General features: G+C 43.0%; 1 protein-coding gene across 1 annotated transcript in view; it reads left to right on the top strand.

Moving 5' to 3' along the window:
• The first annotated feature begins 792 nt into the window (after positions 1–792).
• Positions 793–23769, top strand: part of KIAA0930 (KIAA0930 ortholog) — a 615380-nt gene continuing 592403 nt past the window's right edge. The window contains exon 1 of the mRNA XM_086952743.1: positions 793–1219. Within this exon, the coding sequence (XP_086808869.1) occupies positions 1078–1219 (142 nt within the window). The 5' untranslated portion in view covers positions 793–1077. The remainder of the gene's footprint in view (positions 1220–23769) is intronic.

The raw sequence follows: 23769 nt of genomic DNA, 5'->3' as shown, positions 1-23769 counted from the left end.
ATATGATTCAATCGTTTATGAGAGAAAACGTATCTGAATTGTTTCTAACATTTAATTATACTCATGTCTAGGACCAACTGTTTTCTGTACCTACATATTCTGGCTACAGCATGTCTGGAAGAGACAGCGCATGCGCTGCCTAAGGCGGTACCTAAAAATGATAAGCAATATGCTGACCTAAAGCCAGTTTTAAATACCGTTAAGATCCACAATACGTCGTTGAGAACAGCTAAAAATAGGCAAGACCTAAAAACGCTTCAGGTCAAGCGACAACTCTGTAACACATGACCGGCTACATTGGCAGCTGTGTCATTACATTGTTTTATCTTCCTGTGCGAGAGAAACTTAATAGGGACAACGACAGACTATTTCGCCGCCATCTTGAAGATGTCATTGACATGAATTCATCGCAACGAAAGTCAGGGCCAGGTCTGCCTAAACGTTGCATTTCTCCACGAAGAAACTTCGATTGAGACGGAGTTGAGGACGAAAAGGGATACCAATCGAAACTGAGGTTGTTTTTTGACATCCATTCATCAACAGCATTACACGCGATTATTCCATTCCATTTGGTAGAAATCTTAGAATGTGGCATACAGCATAAAATGCGTTAAGTGTTGCGCTTGCCAATACTCACGCTTTACAAAAATGTGTCATTAAACAAGCCTTGTCATGTGTTTGTATTACAGAAAATCGGGTAAGCTCTGCTTCCATGATGGCCGACGCCTCAGCACAGGAGCCAGCCCGACCGTTAGGGTCGCGTTTATTATTTACCAGCTCTTCCGACAGACTCCCTTTGCCTGTGGTGGGAACAATGAGACCTCACCCAGTCGTTCATAGAAGTAGAAGGAGGACTAAACTGTGCCACCCTCTTTGGGTAGCTCGTGTTCATCTCTTGTGGTGTATACTCTGGGAGGCGGAAGTGAGAACTGACAGCGGCTCCCTGGCTCAGACCTGCCGCCGTTGGCTGCAGGAGTCTCTCTGGGTAGATCACCTAACGGGAAGATGAGCCGAGCCCGCTGTGCAAAGCCACGGCCTCTTTCGCACTGACATGCTCCCACCTCTGGCGGCAGCACCATGACATCTGTCCGGAGCCTCAACCGGGTTGGGGTGCGAGAGGATGAGAACGGGGAAGTGGATGTATCCCTCCAGCAAATGATCTCTGCCATCGTGGAGGAGAGGACACGCAGCAACATCCGACATGAGATCAGCGGGCTGGGTAAGAGACTTTTGAGAGAGTGACATCATTAAACAGGGACTGTTGGCTTCTGAGCTAGTGACTAACGAGAGGGTGACTGTTGACAGGTCCTTAGTGTGAGGGACAGCGAAAGGTTCATGGGTGACTACAGAGAGAGTGACTTCCAATAGAGTGAATGTCGCAAGAAGGTGAAAGTGACTCCCGAGTGACTTATTGTTAGACAAGTGAGTGCCGGGAAAAGAACTGGTATGAGACGATGGTAGTGAGTGAACATAACTAAACAGAGTACTACCAAAAGAGTTACGATTGAGACCTTGTGTGGGCGAATGTTGTGGGACTAGCTAATTGTTCAACAAAGTGACGGCTCGGGGAGTGACTGCTGCCAGTTCAGGATCTGGTCTAGTGACTGCTGTGTGACAGCTGACATGTGACCAGCTAGAATACTGACTGAAGGAATACTCCTTTAGAGAGTGGAATCCTCGGTGGCTGATTATTAGGAGATCAGGTGGATATTGGTTAGAGACTAGTGAGACAGAGTTGATGCTTTTAAGAGATATATTTACTGGATAAGTGACTGCAAGGACAGTTCCTTGTGGTAGACTTATAATCCATTTTTAAAACGCTGATTTATTAATTTCGTAAGTAGATGTCACATCACACCGAATACTGGACAAGAGTCAAAGCTACTTATTTGCTTATTTGACTAATTAAAGCAACATGATGAATGTAAAAATAACATTCACGGTAGCCGTTTACGATTTGATCTTTTTGGGGGCATTGATGAACAATTCTCTGTACTCTGGCTACACCCAGTAGCATACATTTTTTTTACGGGAATATCCGTAGAAAGCCGTGCGCCCATCCAGCATTGCTTGTGAAAGCAGAAATCTGAAGTCTGAAAGCGGGATTGGCATCCTTAACAATAATTGCGGAAACGTCCAAATATGGTTGTGGTGATGTGCGATCATCTACTATTGTGGACTGGTAAATAATGTGTATCACGTCAAGTGGATCAGTTCTGGTGAGTGGCCTTGCTAATTATGTGCATCCTCAAGGGCATAAGCATGAGCGATCATTCTATATCATAGTCCAGTGGCAACAGATTGCCAAACCGAATCGGGGCTCTAGTGGGTGGGAGGGGGGGGGGGGGGGGGTGTGTGTGTGTTGCACACTGCGTAACATATTTCGTTGGCTCTCAGTATACCTTAATCCCTGTATGAGGCCCTCCAACCAGCAGCCGACATGCCACCGTGTTTTGTGTGTTTCGAATTTAGTTTTTTTCAGAGTCGACTAGTATGAGGGGGAAACAGGCTGATCTGTGTAATAGCAGTAAAAAGAGACAGGTTGGACAGGCCATATGTGAAATTTGGTCTCTGGAGTGTCTGATGTGTTCGTGGTTTAAAGTGGAGTCGTCTGTTTACCGAGACGAGAAGCTGTGGTTACTGTTTGAAACACGTCTTTAAACGTGGGCGGGTGATACATTATTTTATGTATGATACACTGTTTATGTTATCACTTTTCTAGACACAAATCTGGTGATGTGACACCTACCTACGACATCAATAAAACCGCGTTTTAAAAATGGATTAGAACTCTACCACAAGGAACTCACCCAGTAAATTTACATGTCCATAAAGAAATGCACACTTTCGTCTGGCTCGCAGGTGGCAGAAAAAATGCATCATTTTAGTGGTAGCCCATATCCATTCCATGCATGGGAAAGCCGAGATTTCGTTAGTGTTCTGTACCATGGTAGTGAGCAGTTTTTAACAACACGGTAATTGTATTTCCTTTGAACTCCCTTTCTGTGGAGCAACAGAAGCAACGATGTTTGAGCTGATGTGTGCTAAACCTCAAATCCTCCACTGAATGCACCGTATTATATTTAATGTGGTGTTTCCCCACCTTTAATCAGTTTACTAGAAACTTTGTGCTGCGTGTTGTGTGGTTAAACTGCATTTGTATCAGTTGGCTCAATTTGTATACAGTGTAAACTGGAAATCCTGCAGAGTTGATGCTCTGAGACGTTGAGGGGATCCTCTACTGCGTTTTTTGTGTGTTTTGTTTTGAGCGTGAATACGCACACATAAGTTGGTATGTCTGTCTTGTGCAATTGTTTACTACACCTGCTTGAAACGGGACTCCGCTAACAGCACGTTACTCATCCCAGCAGCATGACAAATAGGCACACGCGCTCTAATTGTGCTGCCTGGAAGACAGAGTGATGTCATTGCGTCTCCTTTGGAGGAGCACGGAGTAGCACTGATGTGCCACACCAGTGTTTTCCGTGCGCTCCAGGCGCGTCGTTCACAGAATCTGCCAGACGAGTTCTTCTTGGAAAGCATTCGAAGAGCAAAATATGAAATGCTTCTCAATTACGGGCTGTTTTATCACAAGGCTTGGGGAACCCAGCCATGCATCACTTAAATTAAATAAATCCTTTAGAGGGCAATCGTAGTCCAGTTTTGTTTTTGTTACCAGTGTGTTACTCTGGGTAGAAATATTGTCTTAACGGAAAGCTATATCACTATCGCAAAGAACCATATAATAGCCTACTTGATGTTTTTACGATTTATTCCGCTGGCCATTCAAAAAAGAAAAAGCAGGGCGTTTTTCTTAAAAACAGTATTTTGGAAGCTTATGTTATGGATGTCAGATAGGATATTAACTTTCAGACTTGTAACTTAGAACATACTAGGCGATTCCTTTACTGCCCCACAGCGAATGCAAACCATAATGTCTTTAACATGTATGCTTTCAGAATTGTAATAAGGACGTTTGACACTGACTACAAAACCAATTATCGTTTGGCGCGTAAAATATTTACTTTTGTTATTTCTTATGTTTTATCAACTTTGAAAAGGTGAAAAGCTGAGTCACCTCCCGCTGGGGTTCATACCTGTAATGTGTAGAACCCTAGACGTAGTGCCTTCCCCATTGAACTCTTACACGTAAACAGTGCTTCTGGTATTTGAATGGACTGGCACTAACTAAAAGAAAAAACACAAAACAAGCATAGTAAATCCAGCTAATAAATCTGCTGCTCTCTTTCATTGGAACAAGAGGAAGGCTTGGGTCCTAAGCTAACTGGATAGGAACAACTATAATTGTATAATCACGAATACCCAGTAGCTTTAGTTAGAACTTATTCACAACCGAGCCAGTGGAGTCAATTCAGAAGTTTGTGTGATTTATTTCACAATTTTTTGAAACTTTTTATGAGATTATTGACATTCAAGTCATGTCAAACATTAAGGACAATACAAACTGATAACATTTTCAACATCTCAATTACATAGACAAATAACACATGTAGACAATTATATACAAATGTGTATAATACATCAACAATTTTTTGTGCAGTTGATGAAACAAAAAAAGGAAGTTAAAGCACCAGTCCAAAAAAAAGTCAAAAAAGTCAAAAAAGTTTTATTTGCTTTGGTACTCAGCTGAGGACCACAAATTTAAAACAGTTTACAAAATATATCATATTCAATACAATTTTAAAAAGGATTTTAAAAATTTATAGAAATTATAGCAAACCCATTCGTCAGTCGGTCGTTTACATAATGCTAGTAAATTATTAACTGTTGTAATATTGCATTTCTGGTATATCGGCTTAAGATATCTTGTGCGGGCTTTAACTACGGTTGCATGAGGACAAACAAATAAAATATGCACAATATCTTGATCACAGCCAAAACAGAGTTTACAGATGGGGGAATCTCCCGGAGACCATTTAGATGTAACAGTGGAGACTGGGAGAATGCCTAGGCGCAACATAGTTATGGACCTTCTTGCTCCATGTGAAAGGGAGAGCCCCAGGTATGGCCGTAATTGCTTATATTCCAACGACTCTATGTAAGTTTTGTATGTGGATAACTTACTACAGTGCATGAGGTCAAGATCATAACTTAGTCTTGGAATAGAGCATTTCAAGAAGAGCTTTAATTGGGGTTTTGTCCATGATGACAGAATATTTTCAGTCAGGTTCGCTATTTTAAATGCTTCAGACATGTTTTTAGAGAAGATCAGTTGCCGAGAATCTGTTTTAAATATCTCAGTCTTTAACAAAAATCTTAGCGTTCCTTCCTTAGCGTGCAGAATATTGTATGCCCATCGAATAACGTTTGCCATAGCTGTTGCGTATGAGCTTGTCAAAGAAAATTCCAACCTCAGAGCCTGTACAGATGTAGATGTAGAAACCTTTAATAGTCTTTTCAAGATCTTTCCTTCAGTAATGTCCATAAAGGACCATTGTTTTGTAGGTAAATGTTCAGTTGCATAAGACAGGACCGAGGGTATTTTTACTTTATACACCTTGAGTAGTGAGGAGAAGTGCCTACTTCCTGTGGCAGTATACATTCTAGAGAGTGCCCCGGCGTGGATTTCAGATTTTTTCTTTAAATTATTTATGTGTTTAAGATTTTGTAAGTTCTTAGTGAAGATCCTGCCAAGGTAAGTGTACTCATCTACTTCCTCTACTCTTTTCCCGTCGAGGTTCCAGTGGTATTTAGCGCTTTTTTTCCGGCCAGAAAACGCCACTACTTTTGTTTTTGTTAGGTTAGGGATTAAAAAATGATCATTCGAATAGATATTTAAAGAATACAGTAAATTTTGGAGACCAAAAGGAGTGAGGTCTAACAGAACTATGTCGTCTGCATAGAGTAGCGCATGTATGCTCTGAAGGGCAATCTTTGGTGGCAGGCTTGAGCATTTTTGTAAATATGATGGTAGGTCGCTCAGATACAGTGAGAAAAGAATTGGTGCAAGAAGACATCCTTGTTTAAGACCATTCGACGTATTAATTGATTGCGTCAGACCTTTTTCACTTCCCATTTGTACCTGGGACCAGGTATTCGTATGTAATTGAATTATGATTTGCAACAAATTTTCAGAGATTCCCAGTCTTCTCAGTTTTTTCCACAGCGTTGGTCTATCCACGCGATCAAACGCTGTGGAATAATCTATAAAGGCAGCATACACTGGTTGTGATTTATTTCCAACGTATTTATCGAGGATAGTCTGAAGTACGGAGATGTTGTCTGTTACCGAATGATTAGGACGAAAGCCAGCCTGATACTTCGGTATTATTTCATTCGAGAAGCACCAGGCTTTTAATCTGTCCAATACCTCTGCTGCAAATATTTTACCTGCTGCATCCATTAATGCGATCTGGCGATAATTACTAGCAACATTTCGATTCCCTTTTTTGTATATAGGGATTATTGTACTTCCTTGCCACGATTTAGGAATTCTCCTAGTACAAAAGATAAGGTTAAAAAGTGATGTTAACATCTGGCTCCATTCCTTAGGGTTAGACTGCAGAACTTTAATCGGTATCAGGTCAGGGCCTGACGCTGAAGTGGTCCTGGCATTTCTGATATGAATTTCAATGGAATGTGCTGTACTTTTTTCTATTAAGTTGCTTTCCAGATAAGTTTCAGCAACATTACTGTCGGTCTCAGTTGGGTTCGCTTTATAAAGATCAGTTAGATAGTCTTTCCACTCTTGGGGTGGTACTGGAATGGCAGATAGTTTCTTTTTACTTCCAGTTATTTTGGCTATCAAAGACCAGTATTTTCTTTGATTGTTCTGTTTCGCCGCCTCTTGAATGTCCACCCAATTTTTGTCTTGTTGCATTCTTTTTTTGCTTGTTTTCTCCCTTCTGAGTTGATTTTTTAGCTTGTTTATCTCTTGCTGTATAACAGGTGAGTAATCTAGAAATTGCCCTCGTATAAGTTTATTTAATTTCCTCCTGTGTATATTCTCATTAGAGTTATTATAGACTTTGTTTTTGCGTGGTTTCTCCCCATTAAGAAGAAGACCTTTAAGGATTGTCATAATACATTCGAAGTTTGTTATTTGATCTTCAGAGTGTATTTTAGTTAGAATGTTATTTTGTAGAATCTTTCCATTTATGTAGTCTAGTGTCCCTGAGTTCCAAAAGATTCGTCTCTGCTTTTTATCTATTTCAATTTTTCCCTTAAGGTACATAATTGGGTTAGACAGAGCTGCTTTTAGTGACCAACCAGTATTTAGGCATAAGAGCGCATGGTCGCTTTCTTCTGTAAACTTTACTTTCAGGCAATGGAATGTGTCCGATATCTCTATGCTACATATTAGGTAGTCGATGATAGAAGAGGATCCATTTCCCCGCCTTGTGTCAGATGCTGGTCTGTCGCCTTCTACGTTGCCATTCAGGATTAATCCGTTTATATTTGGGCGTGAAGCTAATAACATTTTCCCTCTTTTATCGGCAACTTTTCCTTTCGGGAATATTGGAATAGGTAAATCAATTAGCTCATCTTCATATATTTTTGCCCATTTGCCAATTTCAGTATTGGAAAGTTTCCCGTTCACATCACCCACAATTAAGTACGGAGTATTTGCTCGTTCTTCGATTATTTTGGATATTAGATCTATGGTTTCTATAAAAGATGCATCTTGTGAAGTGCCTGGAGGGTTGTACATATTGAAAAACAAGAAGGCTTTTTTTTGATTAGAAGTATTTGTTTTTGTTATGATCTTGATACATTGAAAGTTGTTAGATTTGGAATCGATTATTTCTTGAGACCATTGATGTTCTTCGCTTAAAAGAATAGCCAAGCCTCCCTTGGCGTGACCTCTGCTAGTTGTTATAGCTGGGATATCATAAACAAAGTAACCCTTCTGTTTAAATGGATTTATTGCCCATGTTTCCTGGATGGCTAGAATGTCAGGGTTATCTTTCAGCGCTATAGTCATTTTATTGGGTAACTTTCCGGCCATATTCCACGAGGTAATCTTTAAGCTACTGTTAAACAGTGCATTGCAATCGTTGTTCTTGTTTGTTGCTGTTTAAGGCCTCTGATATCCAGGCCCAAGATTCTGTTGTTTTTCTGGCCTCTTTTGCTTCAAGATTTTGGGTCCATACATTTCTTTGACCATTATTTACCTGAATTTTCAGAATATCCTTCCTAGAGCTAATTCGCTCCAGTTCAGCAAGATCAGTGATGTTTGCAGTCCAATTGTTTATGTGGGTGTTGGTAATAATATTTTGAGGACCAGTTGATTTGAATATGGAGTTCTTAGATGGAAATATTTCGATAACATCGTATCCATATTTATGCAATGTTTCTTTTTCTCTTACAATGATCCTGGGAATAACAGTTGACCAGAAGGCTACTTTCGCGATTTTTTGATTTTCTTTTTCAGGAAATGTGACTAAATCTATTTCTTTACTGGTGATGGATTGTAGTGTGTGAATTTGTTGCAACAGATTGATTACCCTTTTCCCCCACCCCCTGTTTTCGGCCACCCAGTTAATTATTTTGGTTGACACAGAGGCCGTTCATACTATACTCTTGGTAACGCCCGAATACCCTTCCTTGTCTGCATCTTATGTGAAACTGCTTCGATGTGCTCAGAACTAGGAAGCGGGCACCCAGCGACCCATTTGACACCGGAGGGTATGAAGCTGCCTTAATCCCCTGCTGCGATGACCAGGGAACTTCATTTCCAACAATGACTGTGGGCTTTTCGTCTTGGACACGCTGGTTCTGTGTTGCAGTGCTATGAACCGTAGACACTGCACCATGTGACATTTCCTGACACTGTCATTTATGAACTGATGCACCTCCACCAGCCACTGTTTTGTTTTCACTAATACGTACCTGAAATGTCGACATGTACCATCTGCTGGGTTAATGTTTGTAACAATACTCCATGGTTTTGACAATGTGTGATTAACTACTGGCTTCTTTGTGAAACTAAATAAAGTTTGGGACCGTTGGTCTTAAAAAAAAAAAAAAACAGATTGATTACCCTTTCTCGATTTAACGATAAATCATCCGTGGGAAAAAGTTCTTCAAATTGTAGATATTTCGTCAGTGGTTGATCATCACCGTGGGGTTGTAACTTATTAGTTGTGCTTTCTCTATTTGTTTGATCAATGCTATTTCTAAGGGGTACATATTCAGGTGCTTTATGGTTCAAATGCTTTATGGGCACTATGTTTATGATTACATTTTCCTCCTCTACCATAGATTGTTTAGTTGTTACCTTTTCCAGAGATCCCTCCTCATTATTCTGGTCAGTGTTTGCATTTTCAAATCTGATCTTTTTGTTTTTCTTTTTATGGATTCTTCTTAATGGCCTCCTATTGCTCATTTTTCTTTTTGATCTTTTGTTACTTTCCTTTTGATAGGATTTTTCATTTCCAGTCTCATCTGATACAGATACTATGGTAGTTATTTCATTCCCTTCAGCGGTATCTTTTATCATTTTGGTATTCTTATTCGAGAAGATCGGGTACTCTTTGGTTGGCAATGAAGGTTCCTCTCTAAACAGTTTCTTCAGAGAGTATATTTGATCCCCGTTGGAATTTTTCTGGGTAGATTTTTGCTCGGTGGTTTGAGTACTGTTATCACATTTGTCTTGAGATTCAGGAGTTGGAGTTTTTGTAGCAAGGAGCAATTCGGAGAGATCTTTTCTTTCCTCTTGAGACTGTATACTTTGTGTTATTTCAATATGATCTTTTTTCCTCTTTTCTTCTACCAGAAATTTCAGAATGCCAATTTGAACATCCAAGGTTTGATCTGAATTTTCTAGGATGTTACCTAAGAAGGAAAGGACAGATTCGAGAATTTCCTGTAAGGTATGTAAAGATTTTGAGACAGGTGTCGCCATGTTAGTAGAATTCATGTTATTTGGCAGAAATGTGTCCAATGATATATCCATGTCTGTTTTGTGATCAAGTATTTGATGATGAGATTCAATTTGCAGATCGACTGAGTTAAGTAATATCTCAGAAATGTTTTCTGTCGGTTTGTTACCGTTTGGGTTAAAATCCTCGGTGTCAGAAGAGTGATTTATTTGTTTCACCGGTGTGATGGTAGTTAATTTTGGAGAGTCAAATATAGATGTTGATGTTTGAGACTCCTGTGTTGAACAGGGCGGTTGAGGTTTAAGTTAGGAACCTTGATCACTTGAAATTGAGGTAGTGTGAGCATCCGTAGTAAGCAGTTCAGATGCCTCTTGAGGTGGATTTTTTCCCAACATTATAGACGGTTCACGATCAAGTAGACCAGATTCGTTTTTGGGAGTAGCTAAGAAGTAATTACTAATGGCTGGCGTGCCAGTTAACCGGCCCCGTTTTACTGCTTTTATGGAACTTTGTCTTACTGCTTCCTCTGTACCCATCCTCTTCATGAAAATGGTACGCGATCTTAGTTTTTTATATGCCATATATAATTGTCACTGTAAATATAGAATATTATGGAAAGTTACCGTATTATTATCAGATGTTTTGTTTATCGGCGTCAGTGGGCAGCGACAAGTACTTTGCTCAGAAGAAGAAGTTTTTCCACGTTTTTGCAGATTTCTCTTTTAATCCGTATGTTGTTTTCACAGCGGTGAATAAGTAGATGAAAGAGGGGTGGCCCGTCCCGTCCTTGTGCGACCTTGGACGGCCTTAGACGGCCCGCCCTTTGCCCGGGCTTTGCCCGGCGCCCTCCCGCGCGCTCCCGCGCAGCGGGACTCTGTAGTTGATAATATGCTATCAAGGAAGGAAGAGGAGGAGCCTGCAGGGAGAGCGTCCCAGCTGGTGATGATTGGGAGTTGTGGGGGCTCCTGGGACTTTGAGTCCTGCGCCCACAACACGCTCGCAGCCCTGCAGGTCTCGATGCCCAAGTTCTTGATCCAGGTGGTAGCGCTATATTCCAGGCGATAGCGCTATTGCAGAGTGCCCTCTGGCGACGCGGGACCCGCGCAGCGGGTACCGCTAGCTGTAATCACGAAGGTGAAGGCAAAGTCTCAGAGCCACAGTGCAGAGTCAGCGATTGAACGCAGCAACAGAGTGAGAGGAACAGGAATCCACTGACACAGGTGAGAGGGCGGATTTTACCACGTTTGGTCAGCCAGAGGAGGAGCCTGCAGGGAGAGCGTCCCAGCTGGTGATGATTGGGAGTTGTGGGGGCTCCTGGGACTTTGAGTCCTGCGCCCACAACACGCTCGCAGCCCTGCAGGTCTCGATGCCCAAGTTCTTGATCCAGGTGGTAGCGCTATATTCCAGGCGATAGCGCTATTGCAGAGTGCCCTCTGGCGACGCGGGACCCGCGCAGCGGGTACCGCTAGCTGTAATCACGAAGGTGAAGGCAAAGTCTCAGAGCCACAGTGCAGAGTCAGCGATTGAACGCAGCAACAGAGTGAGAGGAACACCAGTCCATAAATCTAAAGTAGCAATCAGGCGGAGTAGCAAGTCCAAATTTGCAAACCAGTATAGTTTCTCCTGCCTATATGCACAGCTCTGAGGATCCTTTTGATCAAGTTTAGGGTAACACAGGAGGGAAATTAATTGAACCTTCTCCCTTAGCCCTCAAGGTTAGCTTTTCCCAGACGCTGTGGTCAACGCGTTTCCAACCCCGTCAACATTAATGGGTTTTCATCAGGACTTGAACGTGATGGTGTTTATTGAGGGGAATCTTTTGTGGAGGTTGCAGGTTGCTCGGTAGTATTCAGAAATTGTTGATACAGGATTAATTAGTAAGGCCTGCGTTAATTGCGGTTCTTAAATGTGCCAATGGAAGCCAACGGTCACTGTATCTGTTCAATGAATCAATTCCAATACACAGTTAGAATGCTATTTGTTTTAACATGTAAACGCGGTCGTTTCAGCAGGAAACAAGCCTGTCTGTGGCGCTGCTGCAGGAATATGAATGGTCACACGTTGGCTTCCATTATTTCTCTTCTTTTTCACTTTAACTTTTATTGTCTTTCTTGCAAATTCCAACACTGTGCTAGATAGTGAAACTGAGGTAAAACGTCATACGGTCATGTACATTTGGACTAACATTATAAAATCAATGTTACTGCACCGATTTCTATATGAAAACCCATAATGCAAGCCATGCTTTTAGCATTTATGTGCTGAGAATTCCATGCAGGGTTACAGGATCTAGGCATACCGCTGTGCAGTAACACTACCACTATTATAACCTTTTTAGCCAAAAATGGATGACTGGGCAACTGTTAATAGGGGCCAAAATCTGCCACATTCCGCTAAAAGATGCACATTCCTTACCCTACTGACAGCCCATTTCCACAAACCTATTGAGTCTACTATGGGTATCTCTGGGCAATTTGGAAGTTATCTCGGACCACGGAAAGCGTTGTGGTGCCACGCTAATGGCCGATTGTACACTACATGCATGGTGAATAACAATGACAACAGCACAGTTATTTTGTATTCCGGTATGGACTTGAAGCTCTGCCCATTTTCTCCCCATCTTTTCAATTGGCTCCTGTTACTGTCATTTTTAAATGTTGCTTTTTATTTATGAATAGGCTTAGTAGTCCCTCCTTTGTACCACATTGTCTGCATTTATAACCTCCCATGAAGACTGGCCATTACTTTATACTTATGTTGTTACTTATGCAGTAACAGCCCCCCCTCCCTCAGCGCCTTGAGACCCTCACGGGTGAGTAGCGCACTCTATAAATGTAATTGATTGATTGCTTGGTGTGTTTTATTTAGTCTGTGAGCACTATTTTCTTGGATGATTTCTCCTATTCCACCCATGACATGCTTTCCTGTAACGCAGCACGGCGCCCGCATTTATATTTTTTTAGTAATGGCAGACATGTCCTATTAAGAAAACCAGCTTGTTTTGTAATGGCGGCTGCGTCATATTTACAAAACCCGCTTTCACCTTTTAATAGATATTTAAATTTTTGGGCATCGCGGTCCACTTTAACTATTGCGGCTGTCTCCTTTCTTTATTTACGTAGTCCGCTTTGACTATAGTGGTTGTGCTCCTTTCTTTATTTACGTTGCCAGCATGGTCTGCATTGACTATAGCGGCTGCGCTCCTTTATTTCTTAACTTTGCCACAGCTTTCTGCTTTAACTATAGTTGCAGCAGTCTTTTATTTTTATGGGAGTACTAGCCAATGGCAGTTGCACGTCTGGAGTGGGAAGGCGTGCATTTTGCACATAAAGGCGTGCAGCCGCCATTGGCTAGTACGACGTACTCCTGGATCTCCTGTGCCATGACTAACACCATCTCACCCCTCCCTCTTGCCCGCCCCCACCACCCTTCTGAGGTCGAGAGTTTAAGCTATTGGCATTGTAAATGACACTACCTTTTATTTATGTGCTAGTTTTCTAAACAGATTAATTAAAGGCATTTGTCATTTACAATGCCAATAGCTTAAACTCTCACAAATGCAAGACCTATTGCATTGCAAATGCTGTTTCCAGAGTTAGCAGAGAACATTTTTGATCAATGGTTAGTGTAGCCTTCGTAGTCCCAGAAGTTGCATATGTGGTTTGCTCATGCTACAGCTACATTAGACTTATGAGAGACCACACCTGTCTTTATCAGTGTCAGACCTATCAAGCACATGGATGCATGTTTCGGGTCTGTTTCCTCGTTAATAACAATGGGGTAACCCAGTTACGCATAGAACCTGGAGATAGATATGTTAAGCGAACAGTGGTTCTGCCACGAAGACTACAGCATACCTAAAAATTGATGAGTTTCCTGGCAGTTCACCACATAGATTCAAAGGTGCGTCACATAAACCACTATAGCTACATTTGTGTTGTACTTACCACAAATAGGATGAGTGGTACGTGGATGTTCCAAACAGCTATGTAATACTGAGCATGACAACCATTTAAAAGGGGAAATCATTGTTTGTTTTGCATATTTTATTATTCTTATAATAGATGAACACAATTTTTCTACTTTCCGGGAGACCTCTGAAAACCCATCTCTTCCCACACTCCCCCTATTGTTTCTAAGTTATAGTTAATGACATGCTGAGCCTTCCCACTGTGCCTAGATGTGATTTTCTATGTCCTCACTTTACAGCAGCTCAATCAGTCAATCAGCTTTATATTCTCAAATAAATAGCTTTCCATGAATGCACGTAAGCTGCATCGCGCAGTAGGGTAGAACCTTATAGCTCTCAGTTGCGCTTCAGTTGCTGATTATTTTATTAAAATTAATCCAAACTGGTGTTGATTGGAGGGTATTTTCTTGCGATAGTTGGACTGAATCTCTGGTGAGTGTGAGTCTTAGGACAGAACGAAGACAAATGAAATATGGGGGCTGGAAACGAGCAGAGCAAAGAGGACCATGGGCAGAATAGATGGTGCTTCCATGCTTTCATGCGTTGGATTTGTGACGAGTAGAATTATTTCAGCCTATGAGGACATCCTCTCCTAAGCGCTGGTGTTGATATAAGCATCATTTCATTATTTCCTGTAGTATAATTTCAAACAGAAAATTATTATACCTTGAAGTATTCTCTACTGCTTGCATCGTCTGTGGTTTTAATATTTATTCTAAAAGGTTTTTTCTCATGTACAACAAGTGCTCTAACTGGCTTCCTGAAGATGAATATTTCACACACCTACAAATTCTTAGTCTCATGAAGAAAATTCTGGCTTTTGTTTCACATGCACAGATAGTGTGTAGATTCTTGTGTTTGGGGTGTATAGACTCAGGCGAGTCCCGATGGCACATAATATCCTTGCCAGTTCTTATGATATGGACTTGGGTGGATCTTGCACACCAACCATCGCCACTATTAAAAGGGGCTGACTTTAAAGAAAGCAAACTTAATAAGCAGATTTGTCTTCTTCTAAAGGTCATATACAGTATCAGACTTCCGGAGCATCCACCTTATTTCTAACTCTTTCACGCTTCTTAGCTGCATACTATCATCCTACTTCCATGCATGTTTATCTAGATATAATGTGTCCTGGCCAATTAGATTTCCGAATAACTGACCTGACTGGAGGCAGTCAGCTGAGACAGTTTCCTCTATATCACTGATCTAATAAGGTATTACTACTTGCTTATCAGGTTGTCTACTTTGGGACCCAACAACTCCCCTTGGGGCTCTACCAAATTGGGATCCACCCTGGCTCCCACCGACCGGGGTGGATCCCTGGAAACCTTGGCATCATCCTGGACACCATACTCTCCATGATACCCCCAATCAGCGCCGTCACATCCACCTGCTTCAGCATCTTCTGCATCCTCAGAAATATCTTCAGAGGGCTCCCCCTGTACACCAGGAAGACCGTTTCCCAGGCTTTGATCAAAAGCAAGTTAGACTATGAAAACGCCCTCTACTGCGAAGTACCCACCCACTTCACTCACAAGCTTCAAATCATCCAAAACGCTGCTGCAAGACTGGTTCTTAACTTACCCACCACACCCACATCACACCTCAATTCTGGGAACTTCACTGGCTCACCGTCCAGAAACACTGCCACTTCAAGACACTCACCCTTGCCTACAAAGCACTGTATCAGAATGGACCTGCCTACCTCTACCGCCATCTGCACTTCCACCAGCCAACCTGCAACCTCTGATCTGCCTTGCTGTCACTCACACACATTCCACACATCCGTCAAAGCAGAGCAGGAGACTGCTCATTGATCTAGCTAGCAGCATAGACCAGGACTGCCCTCCCCCGGGACATCAAAACACCTGCCCAGCTCACATTCTGCAAGAAACTGATGACCTGGCTCTTCAACTGTTGATCCGGACCTTCCGCACCTACTTAGCGCCTAGAGACTCTCTCAGGTAATTAGTCTGTGCTGCACAAATCCATTTATATTAAAAAAATGTAAAACATGCTATTATTTGCAATTTGCTCATCAGAAAGGCACATTGGATCATTATTGGTGTAGTGGAGCCAGACAGGAGCGGACGTGTCCCTTAGAACACCCAGTGTGACAACACAATGATTGTCCAAGTACACAAAAGAAGCACTACGAAATAAAACAACAAAAACTTGTAACTCTTACACAGACATAAAAACAGCAGCAAAATAAGCTATGCATCATTGTACCAAGATGAAAGACATTCCCGCCCACCCCCACCCGAAAAAAAGGGGGAGGTGAATATGGATAAACTACAAAATACAAGATGGGGACAAGGTTAACAGAGGGGGCAGACTTGGGTAGGAAGGGAGTGGAGGGAAATGGCCAGAACAACCCTCTACCCGCCATCACTGCCAATCTGAACACACATACTTGTAATGGCTCATCCAGTCCATTTTCCAAAACAGTGTTCAAACCCTCCACAAGGGACTTCTCCAGCCCCGAGTCTATCCCTAGAGACAGTGAGGGGGCCACCTGCCTGCAAATCCACCTCCGACAATCCAGAATGCCTTCCCACAGCTCCAGATATCTCCCTGCATGCTCATCCGTATGCATTGCACGGCGCTATATCTCTCATGTAAGATACTTCTCGCAGGTATACATTTACCCAGTGGATGCATTCACCATGCATGCACTGAACAGCACTACATCTCTCATGTGCTTCTCACAGGCACACATACACCCAGTACATGCACTCCCCATGTACACACTGCACAGCGCTGCTTAGCTACCTGATGTAGGCCAAGGGTGAGTTCAGGACACAGCAATTGAACTTTAAAAAGTTAGTATGCCTGTAGGCCTCACTCCAGTGAAACAAGTTAGAAAGGACATGTTCACTCCTACTGATCACTACATGGTATGCTGCCACCACCACACTCGTGCTGCTTAACTCCCGGTGAAGGCAGTAACTTTCCACCACTATGAGAGTAGTGCTTTGGATTCAACAAAACTGGTTCAACAAAACCACAATCCTTCTGACAGGCCTATGTCATGGTGCACATTCATGATCTGTGTTTGCCTATGACAAAAAAAAATCGCATTAGGGATCCAGACAAGAGTACAGTTGGGCACTCAGGGCAGGGGTACATGTCTATTACCATGCAGAGGACATTTCCGTCCCAGCAGCCTTCATGGAATTTCTAAAGGCAACCTTGCGTCTATCCGTCCTTCATCACTTCACTGTCAGTTCTCCACCCTCCAGACACAGACATGCAGGCAATTCACTTCCACTGTTCAGAGATACACCCTCTTAGCTTGTGCTATGTTGGAGCCTTCAGAGGGCATCCAGAATGAATCCCACTTGGCATAGGAATCATGCTCGCACTATATATCTAGTCTCACTTTGACTCATATGTCATACATCCACTATGCATACACTCACTGGACACACACATAACATGTCAGTGCAAGGATTAGGTATTCACATTTTAGACAAGTAAGCCAGTAGTCAGACAAGTCACTGCCCTGAGTGATAAATCCTTAAAAATCAGTTCTGGGCCACCACCACTGTAAACCCAAGATTTCCACAAGATGTGTACAGAAATTCCATGTCACTACAGAGGGTACACTTGGTGCACCTTCATAGGTTACAGAAGAGGTTCTAGACCTTGGCTTTACCGTTGACAGGCCTAGGCACACATGACACATTAGCATGCTGGCTGGGCAGCACAAAAAGTCAGAATACCAGAGTAATTTACAGTCAAACACACAGGACGGGTTTGCACATCCTTATATCATGCAGGGGACATTCTGGTCCCAACATATTTCCTGTCACATAGGTAAAGATTAAATCACTAATGTAATATTATTATTTATCATTTTAATCTGCAACTACTTTTTTGGTTATAGGTACGCAGTAGGAAAATAAATAATTACCAGCTTGAACAAATTGAACCCCAGTTGTACAAACCCCAAGCTAGCATATTCATAATTTTGCTTCGAAGAGGATGAAAAAAAGATTGTCATTGAGGCCTCTATTTCCTTGGCTATTCTATTCATCTGCCAAGTTATCCTTGGCTTATTCTCTACTCCAATAAGTCTTGTTAAAAATCTGGGGTTCGGATTTGACTCAGACCTGCTGTGTGAGACCCTGAGTAATACCTTTGGTAAGTGTGTGGCTCATCACCTTAGTTTTCACCTAGATCACACTCCTGAACATACCCTTTTTAGTTTCCTATAATCCATTTGAGACTTGTCAAGCTGAACTTTCTTTAGTCCGTCTTCTTATAGATTGTTCTGCTGCATTTTTTATAAACCACATTTTATTGAGCTTAAAGAGCAAAACAAAGCAAACCAAAACCAAGGCAGTGCAAAAAAGTCACAACAAGCATATGTTGGGAATCACATGTGCAGTTAACATATCGTGCCTTGTAATCCATAGTAGTCCAGCCATTTCCACCAGATCTTTTTATGTTTATGTGGGCACCAACGTAACGCATAGATTTGTTCCTCCAGTTTCACGCACAAGTCCATGCCTGCATGCCATGCCACCACCATGAGCAGGGTCACTGAACTCCACAGTCAAGCTATGTCTATTTTGTCGATCAGTGTCCCCGGGCCCACAAGCCGGCGGCCGCTCTTGTAGTCCTCCAGATTTTCCAACAGACCAAGGAGGGTAATACAGGAAGATAGGTCAATAGGTCTATGCAGTGCTAGGGCCAGTGCTTGTAAGATAGCGGACCATTATCTCCCAATCACCGGGCAAGACCAGGTCACATGGAAGAAGTCTGCTGCTTCCGTGTTGCACTTATGTATGTGGATAATTGCTGTTGGCCCGCCCTCCAAAGCTTCAATGGTGTGAGGTATGTGGTATGTAAAAAATTCAACTGGATCAGGCGGGACCTAGATGATATCACCACTTCCCTAGGTGCGATTATTGCTTCCCTCCATTCATTGTCTTACAAGGGACCAACCGATGATTCCAAGCGGGCACTCAGAAGAGTTAATACATCAGGTGAGTTAATGGTGAGGGAGCGGTAAACACAAGAAATACCCTCCTCTCCCACGGGAGACTAGAGCAAATTGGACTCCAGAGGACCGAACTTGGGAGCCTCCCCTATTGACACTTTGTGAGAAGCTAGTGCATGATGGAGTTATAGGAACCTGTAAATTTGGGACCAGTGTAGGCTGAAGTCTGCCTGCAGGTCCTGAAAGGATCTAATGTGTGTTCCCTGCCAAACATCATCTAGTCTGGAGATGCCTATGAGGTCCCATGAACCAAACCCAGCTAACTTAGCTACCTGGCTCAGCCAGGTGCCACTCCAAAAGGGGCGGAAGCTGCAGCGTAATCTTGCTCAAGCACCCGGTCCAGCACTGTGCCAATCTCCATGCCGGACACACACCTAGTGAGGTCAGGGAAGGCCTGGGGTATGGGAGTGCCATAAAGTCTGTCTACTGTTGTTTCCCAGTCTGTAGACTTAAGTTCAACCTTGTAGATCAGGTCATCCTGGCCTCCATGCAGTCAGTCGATAAGGACCAGCATCTGAGAGGCCCAATAGTTTAGATGCAGGTCTTTCCCTGCCATGCAAAGGTAGTTTGGATGCATTTCCTAAATGCGATACGTGGTACCCGATCGTCTCAAAGAAAGGAGTCTTCTCTGGAATGTATCCCTGTGAACCAGTGTTTGGGAAGGGGGTGTAGAAAGTCTATAGGACATATAAACAGCGGTAGGACCATCATCTTGAAGAGAACTACCATCTCCAATATATTAAGTGGCAGGCGGTTTCACTTATCCAGGTCTTTCCGCATCTTATGAATCAGTGGCGTCAGGTTAAGTGACCAAATAAGTGTAGGAAGCAGGGATATGTAAATGCCTATGTAGAGGAAGCTCAGTCTGTGGAGCAGTATGTGAGTGGGCCTTATCGTATCTGCCGGTGGTCCAGTTAAGGAAACTAGAAGTGATTTTGGCCACATGACAAGCAGTCCCGCAGCCCGCCCATATTGAGCTAATATATGAAGTATTGTCTGTGGTCTCCGGGTCGAAGACAAAGAGCAGGACATCATCTGCATAATAACACTATCCGATCTTATACGTCTTTCCCCCCATCAGAATACCTGTACTTGAGCATCGCCTCCCACATAAGACGCCAGCAGCACCATTGCCAAAGCGGAAAGAAGGGGCGACAGAGGGCACCTTTGTCTGGTACCACGTTGTATCAACCCATTGACGCACACCTGTGCAGTCGGGCTGGCATATAGCGATCAAATATACAATAAAAAATGAGGTTCAATGCCAAAGCACCTCAAGGTATCCCACAGAGAGTCACAGTGAAGGGAATCAAAAGCTTTTTCTAAATACAATAAGTAAGAAGGTATCAGACCCCATGAGCTACTGCAGATACAAAATGGCTGCCTGCACCCTACAGATGCATTGTTGCATGCTTCGCTGGGGCAGCCACATTGGTTTAAGTGAATCAGCTAGCTTGTGGATGACCCTAAGAAGTCTGTTGGCCAGGACCTTGGTGTATATTTTGAGTTCACTATTGATGAGGGAGATCGGGCGGTAGGACACACAGTCCTCAGGGGCGCGTCCTGCTTTGTGGAGAACCCCTAAAGTCTCCACATTAAGTTTTTCTGGAAAGTGGCTTTTTGCTATAGCTTCGTGGTATAAGTCCAGAAACTGGGGAAGGAGGTACCTGTGGAGGTTTTGGTAGTATTCAACCCGGAATACGTCCGGGCATTTCACAAAGCTTCATGTTGGAAAGAGGTGCATTTATTTCTTTAAGTGTAATCGGTTGCTCCAGTTCAGCTCAGTCAGGTAATGGTAAGATAGGCAGCAGTAAATCCGCTATCAGTGGAGCGGCAAACTCTCTTGGTGCCCTTATGTGTTTTGCATAGGGAGCAGTAGTATTCCACAAACGCTAATGTGATTGGACGAGTGTCCTCGATTCTCGCTTGGGCCGTATCCACAATGTATGGTATCATACTCTCCACTATGTTGTGCGTGGTTAACCAATAGAGAAGTTTGCTTGATTTGTCTCACCACCTGTAGACCTTGCTTTGGGATACGATCCAGCAAGACCTAGCCTCTTTGAGTCAGTTACCTCAGTGATGCTCTGTTAATCCCCACCTGGCTGGACGTAGTTTTATCCTCTCTTGTTTGCTCTTCCACACAAACAATACCGGCCTCCAGTTCCACACACCTGGTATTGTTTTTGTCTGTCTTTGGCTCCGAGGTGTGAACAAGCAATTCCCTGCATGTAGGCTTTGCCCGCCACCCACAGGGTGCAAGGTGACTCCACAGAGCCTCTTTGAGGGCGAGGTAGGCATCTATTCCTGTGAATGGAAGTCTGTGATCTTGGGGCCCATCGGGTAAAAGGCATTAAGATGCCATACGGATGTTTGGAGGGCTGGATCCCCTCAATCCAGATGAGCATCGGGGAGTTGTCAGAAATCCCGCGGGGGAAGATGTAGGCTGCCGTGTTGTGGAGCAAGTCAGTGGTAGGCATGAGGAATAAGTGAAACAGGCACCTGGGCAAGTATGCCACTGATGTGTAGCTGTATGCCGATGTATCTGGGTTCCAAACCCGCCAAGCCTTGCAGAGCCCAATACTGGACGTCTAGTCTATCAGCCGTAGCGTCGGGGGATGGCCAAGGAATGCTCTTCTAGAGCAGTCTTTGCATGCAGACATCAACATATTAAAGTTTCATCCCACCATTGTAATGTCCAGTGGGAAACCTAGTAGTGTGGCCTTTACTATTTCAAGGATGAGCCCAAGCAATTCAAGGGAACATACACCCATACCTGGTGTTTTAATATTCCTCACACCAGGTTTTGGTTAAAATATTGAAGATTAACACTGGAATGGCTCTCGATGCGGTGCTCCCTACACCAAGCAGCAAACAACTCCAAGTCCATGATTGCCGTATCAAGGACCGTCATAAGGACCATGGAATACTCGGACACGCACGAAGCGGAGACCTCACTAGTCCCAACATAGATTAATACAAAACCCCTTTCTTTACACATTAAGAAAAAGCATAGTGTTACATTGCAAAACACTCGTACACTATTAATGTTCTATCTATAGACTAACAAGATGTAGAAAACCAAATATGAATTCTCAGAAAACATGCCTAAGACCTTTACCTGAAAAAACCCACAAATAAAATGCACTAAATATTTAAAAAAGCATTTCTACCTTAATCATGTACATAACATGCTAAATCATTGAATATAATCTAATAAGTAAGCTGGTTGTCTTCTTGGTCTGGAAATCCTACTTGTACCACGTCTATGTATGCTAGATACTTCGCTATTTCAAAGATGCTACCCTCCCTATTGCACATCTTCATCCATCATAAACATGAACCCACTGCAACTGTCATTGGCTCTACCATCTTCACCACGCCTTTGTCCACCATACTTGGCCACCCTTCTCAAATCCCAGCGTTCACCATTAGACAACACAACATGCCACCTGTGTACATCTTTACCTTAAAAGGCCCTAAAAAAGTATTAAAACCTTTTTTGCCTCTTCCTGACTTTAGCTTTACCCAATCACTTGGAGTAATCCTCGCGACAACTGTATCTTCCTGTCCGGTGTGACTAACCTTAAATGTATTGGATTCCACATCAGATCTCACAAAGCTCTTGCAACCCAAACTTCTGTTGCCTGTGTTGTTCTTTCCTTTAATCATGTCACACATCCAAGCTGGGCAAAGCTTTGAACCTGGTTTCCTCCCGCGCATTACACAAAAGAGTTTTACCAGTGGCAGAATTCTTTGTAGTGCGGTAAGTTCAGACCAAATGAAAACAAGAAATCCCCCATCTCCCTTGAGGTGAGTTGTGTCCCATTTTCTGTAACGAGTTGTGCTGGGAACCCTTCTTCTCTAAAGACTTCTCTGAAAGCCTTAATGGTTGCTCATGTGGCAATTTCTTGCAAAATGTTTACCACCAGCTACCTTGAATGCACATCAACCATAACCTTAGCAAACCTTTCACCGTGCCCCAGGCCAACCATAGGACCAATGAAGTCAAAACACAGGCTGTGCCATGCGAACCAAGGATCTGTGATGCTACCCACTCCAGAACTAGCTCCTAACTTCAAAATGTTTTCATTCTCCTTACACTCGACACCTCTTTCTACCCAATCAACAATGTCTTCATTCATGGCAGGCTACAAACTCTTTACTTACCTGTTTCTTGGTGATGGTCTGTCCCAAATGCTCCTCATGGGCTAAATCAAACAACTTTTTGCGCGCTCCCAAAGAGGAAACCAGCTTGTCACCTCTCATAACTATAGTTCCTTCATTCACAGAAAGCTTATCCGAAATCTTCCTATAAGGTCGTAAAGGACGAGAAAGTGTACTTTCCCTTCTAATGCCATTCTTAATCCGGCATATCACCCCCACCAGTACTTCATCTCTATTCATGGCTTCTACCCACTCCGATTCACTGACTGCTCCACCACAACAATTGATAACATCCTCAGTACTCATCAAAGCTCCTTCACTTTCTGTCCATTCAACTGCTTCCTCATCGACAGTTTTCCGATCAAGCGATAACTGCGAGAATCAGCTTGAACATTCTTCCACCCAAGAATGTACTCAATTGCATAGTTGTACAATTGTAAACATGAGACCAGGCTCGCCAACCCAGTTGACCCTTTGCCCATACCATCAGGAAGAAAAACCTTCAAAAGTGGCTTGTGGTGTGTTTGCAAAATAACATGGCTGCCGCACACATAGGTACGGAAGTATTTTAAGCCCCATGCTGCAGCTAGCGCCTCCCTCTCTATAACTGCATAATGCCGCTCCATATCAGTTAAGGTGCGTGATGCAAACACAGCCATTTACTTAACCATGCCGTGCATTTGAGACAGAACAGCTCCTATACCTGTTGCACTTGCATCAACTGTGACTACAGTCTTGAACCTCGTATCAAACGTAACTAAAGTGTAGGCATT

Source organism: Lissotriton vulgaris, chromosome 1_2 (genome assembly GCF_964263255.1).
Source record: "Lissotriton vulgaris chromosome 1_2, aLisVul1.2, whole genome shotgun sequence".
NCBI classification, from domain to species: domain Eukaryota; kingdom Metazoa; phylum Chordata; class Amphibia; order Caudata; family Salamandridae; genus Lissotriton; species Lissotriton vulgaris.
The sequence above is the reverse complement of the archived record's forward strand: the minus strand, read 5'-3'. Positions and strand labels throughout refer to the sequence as shown.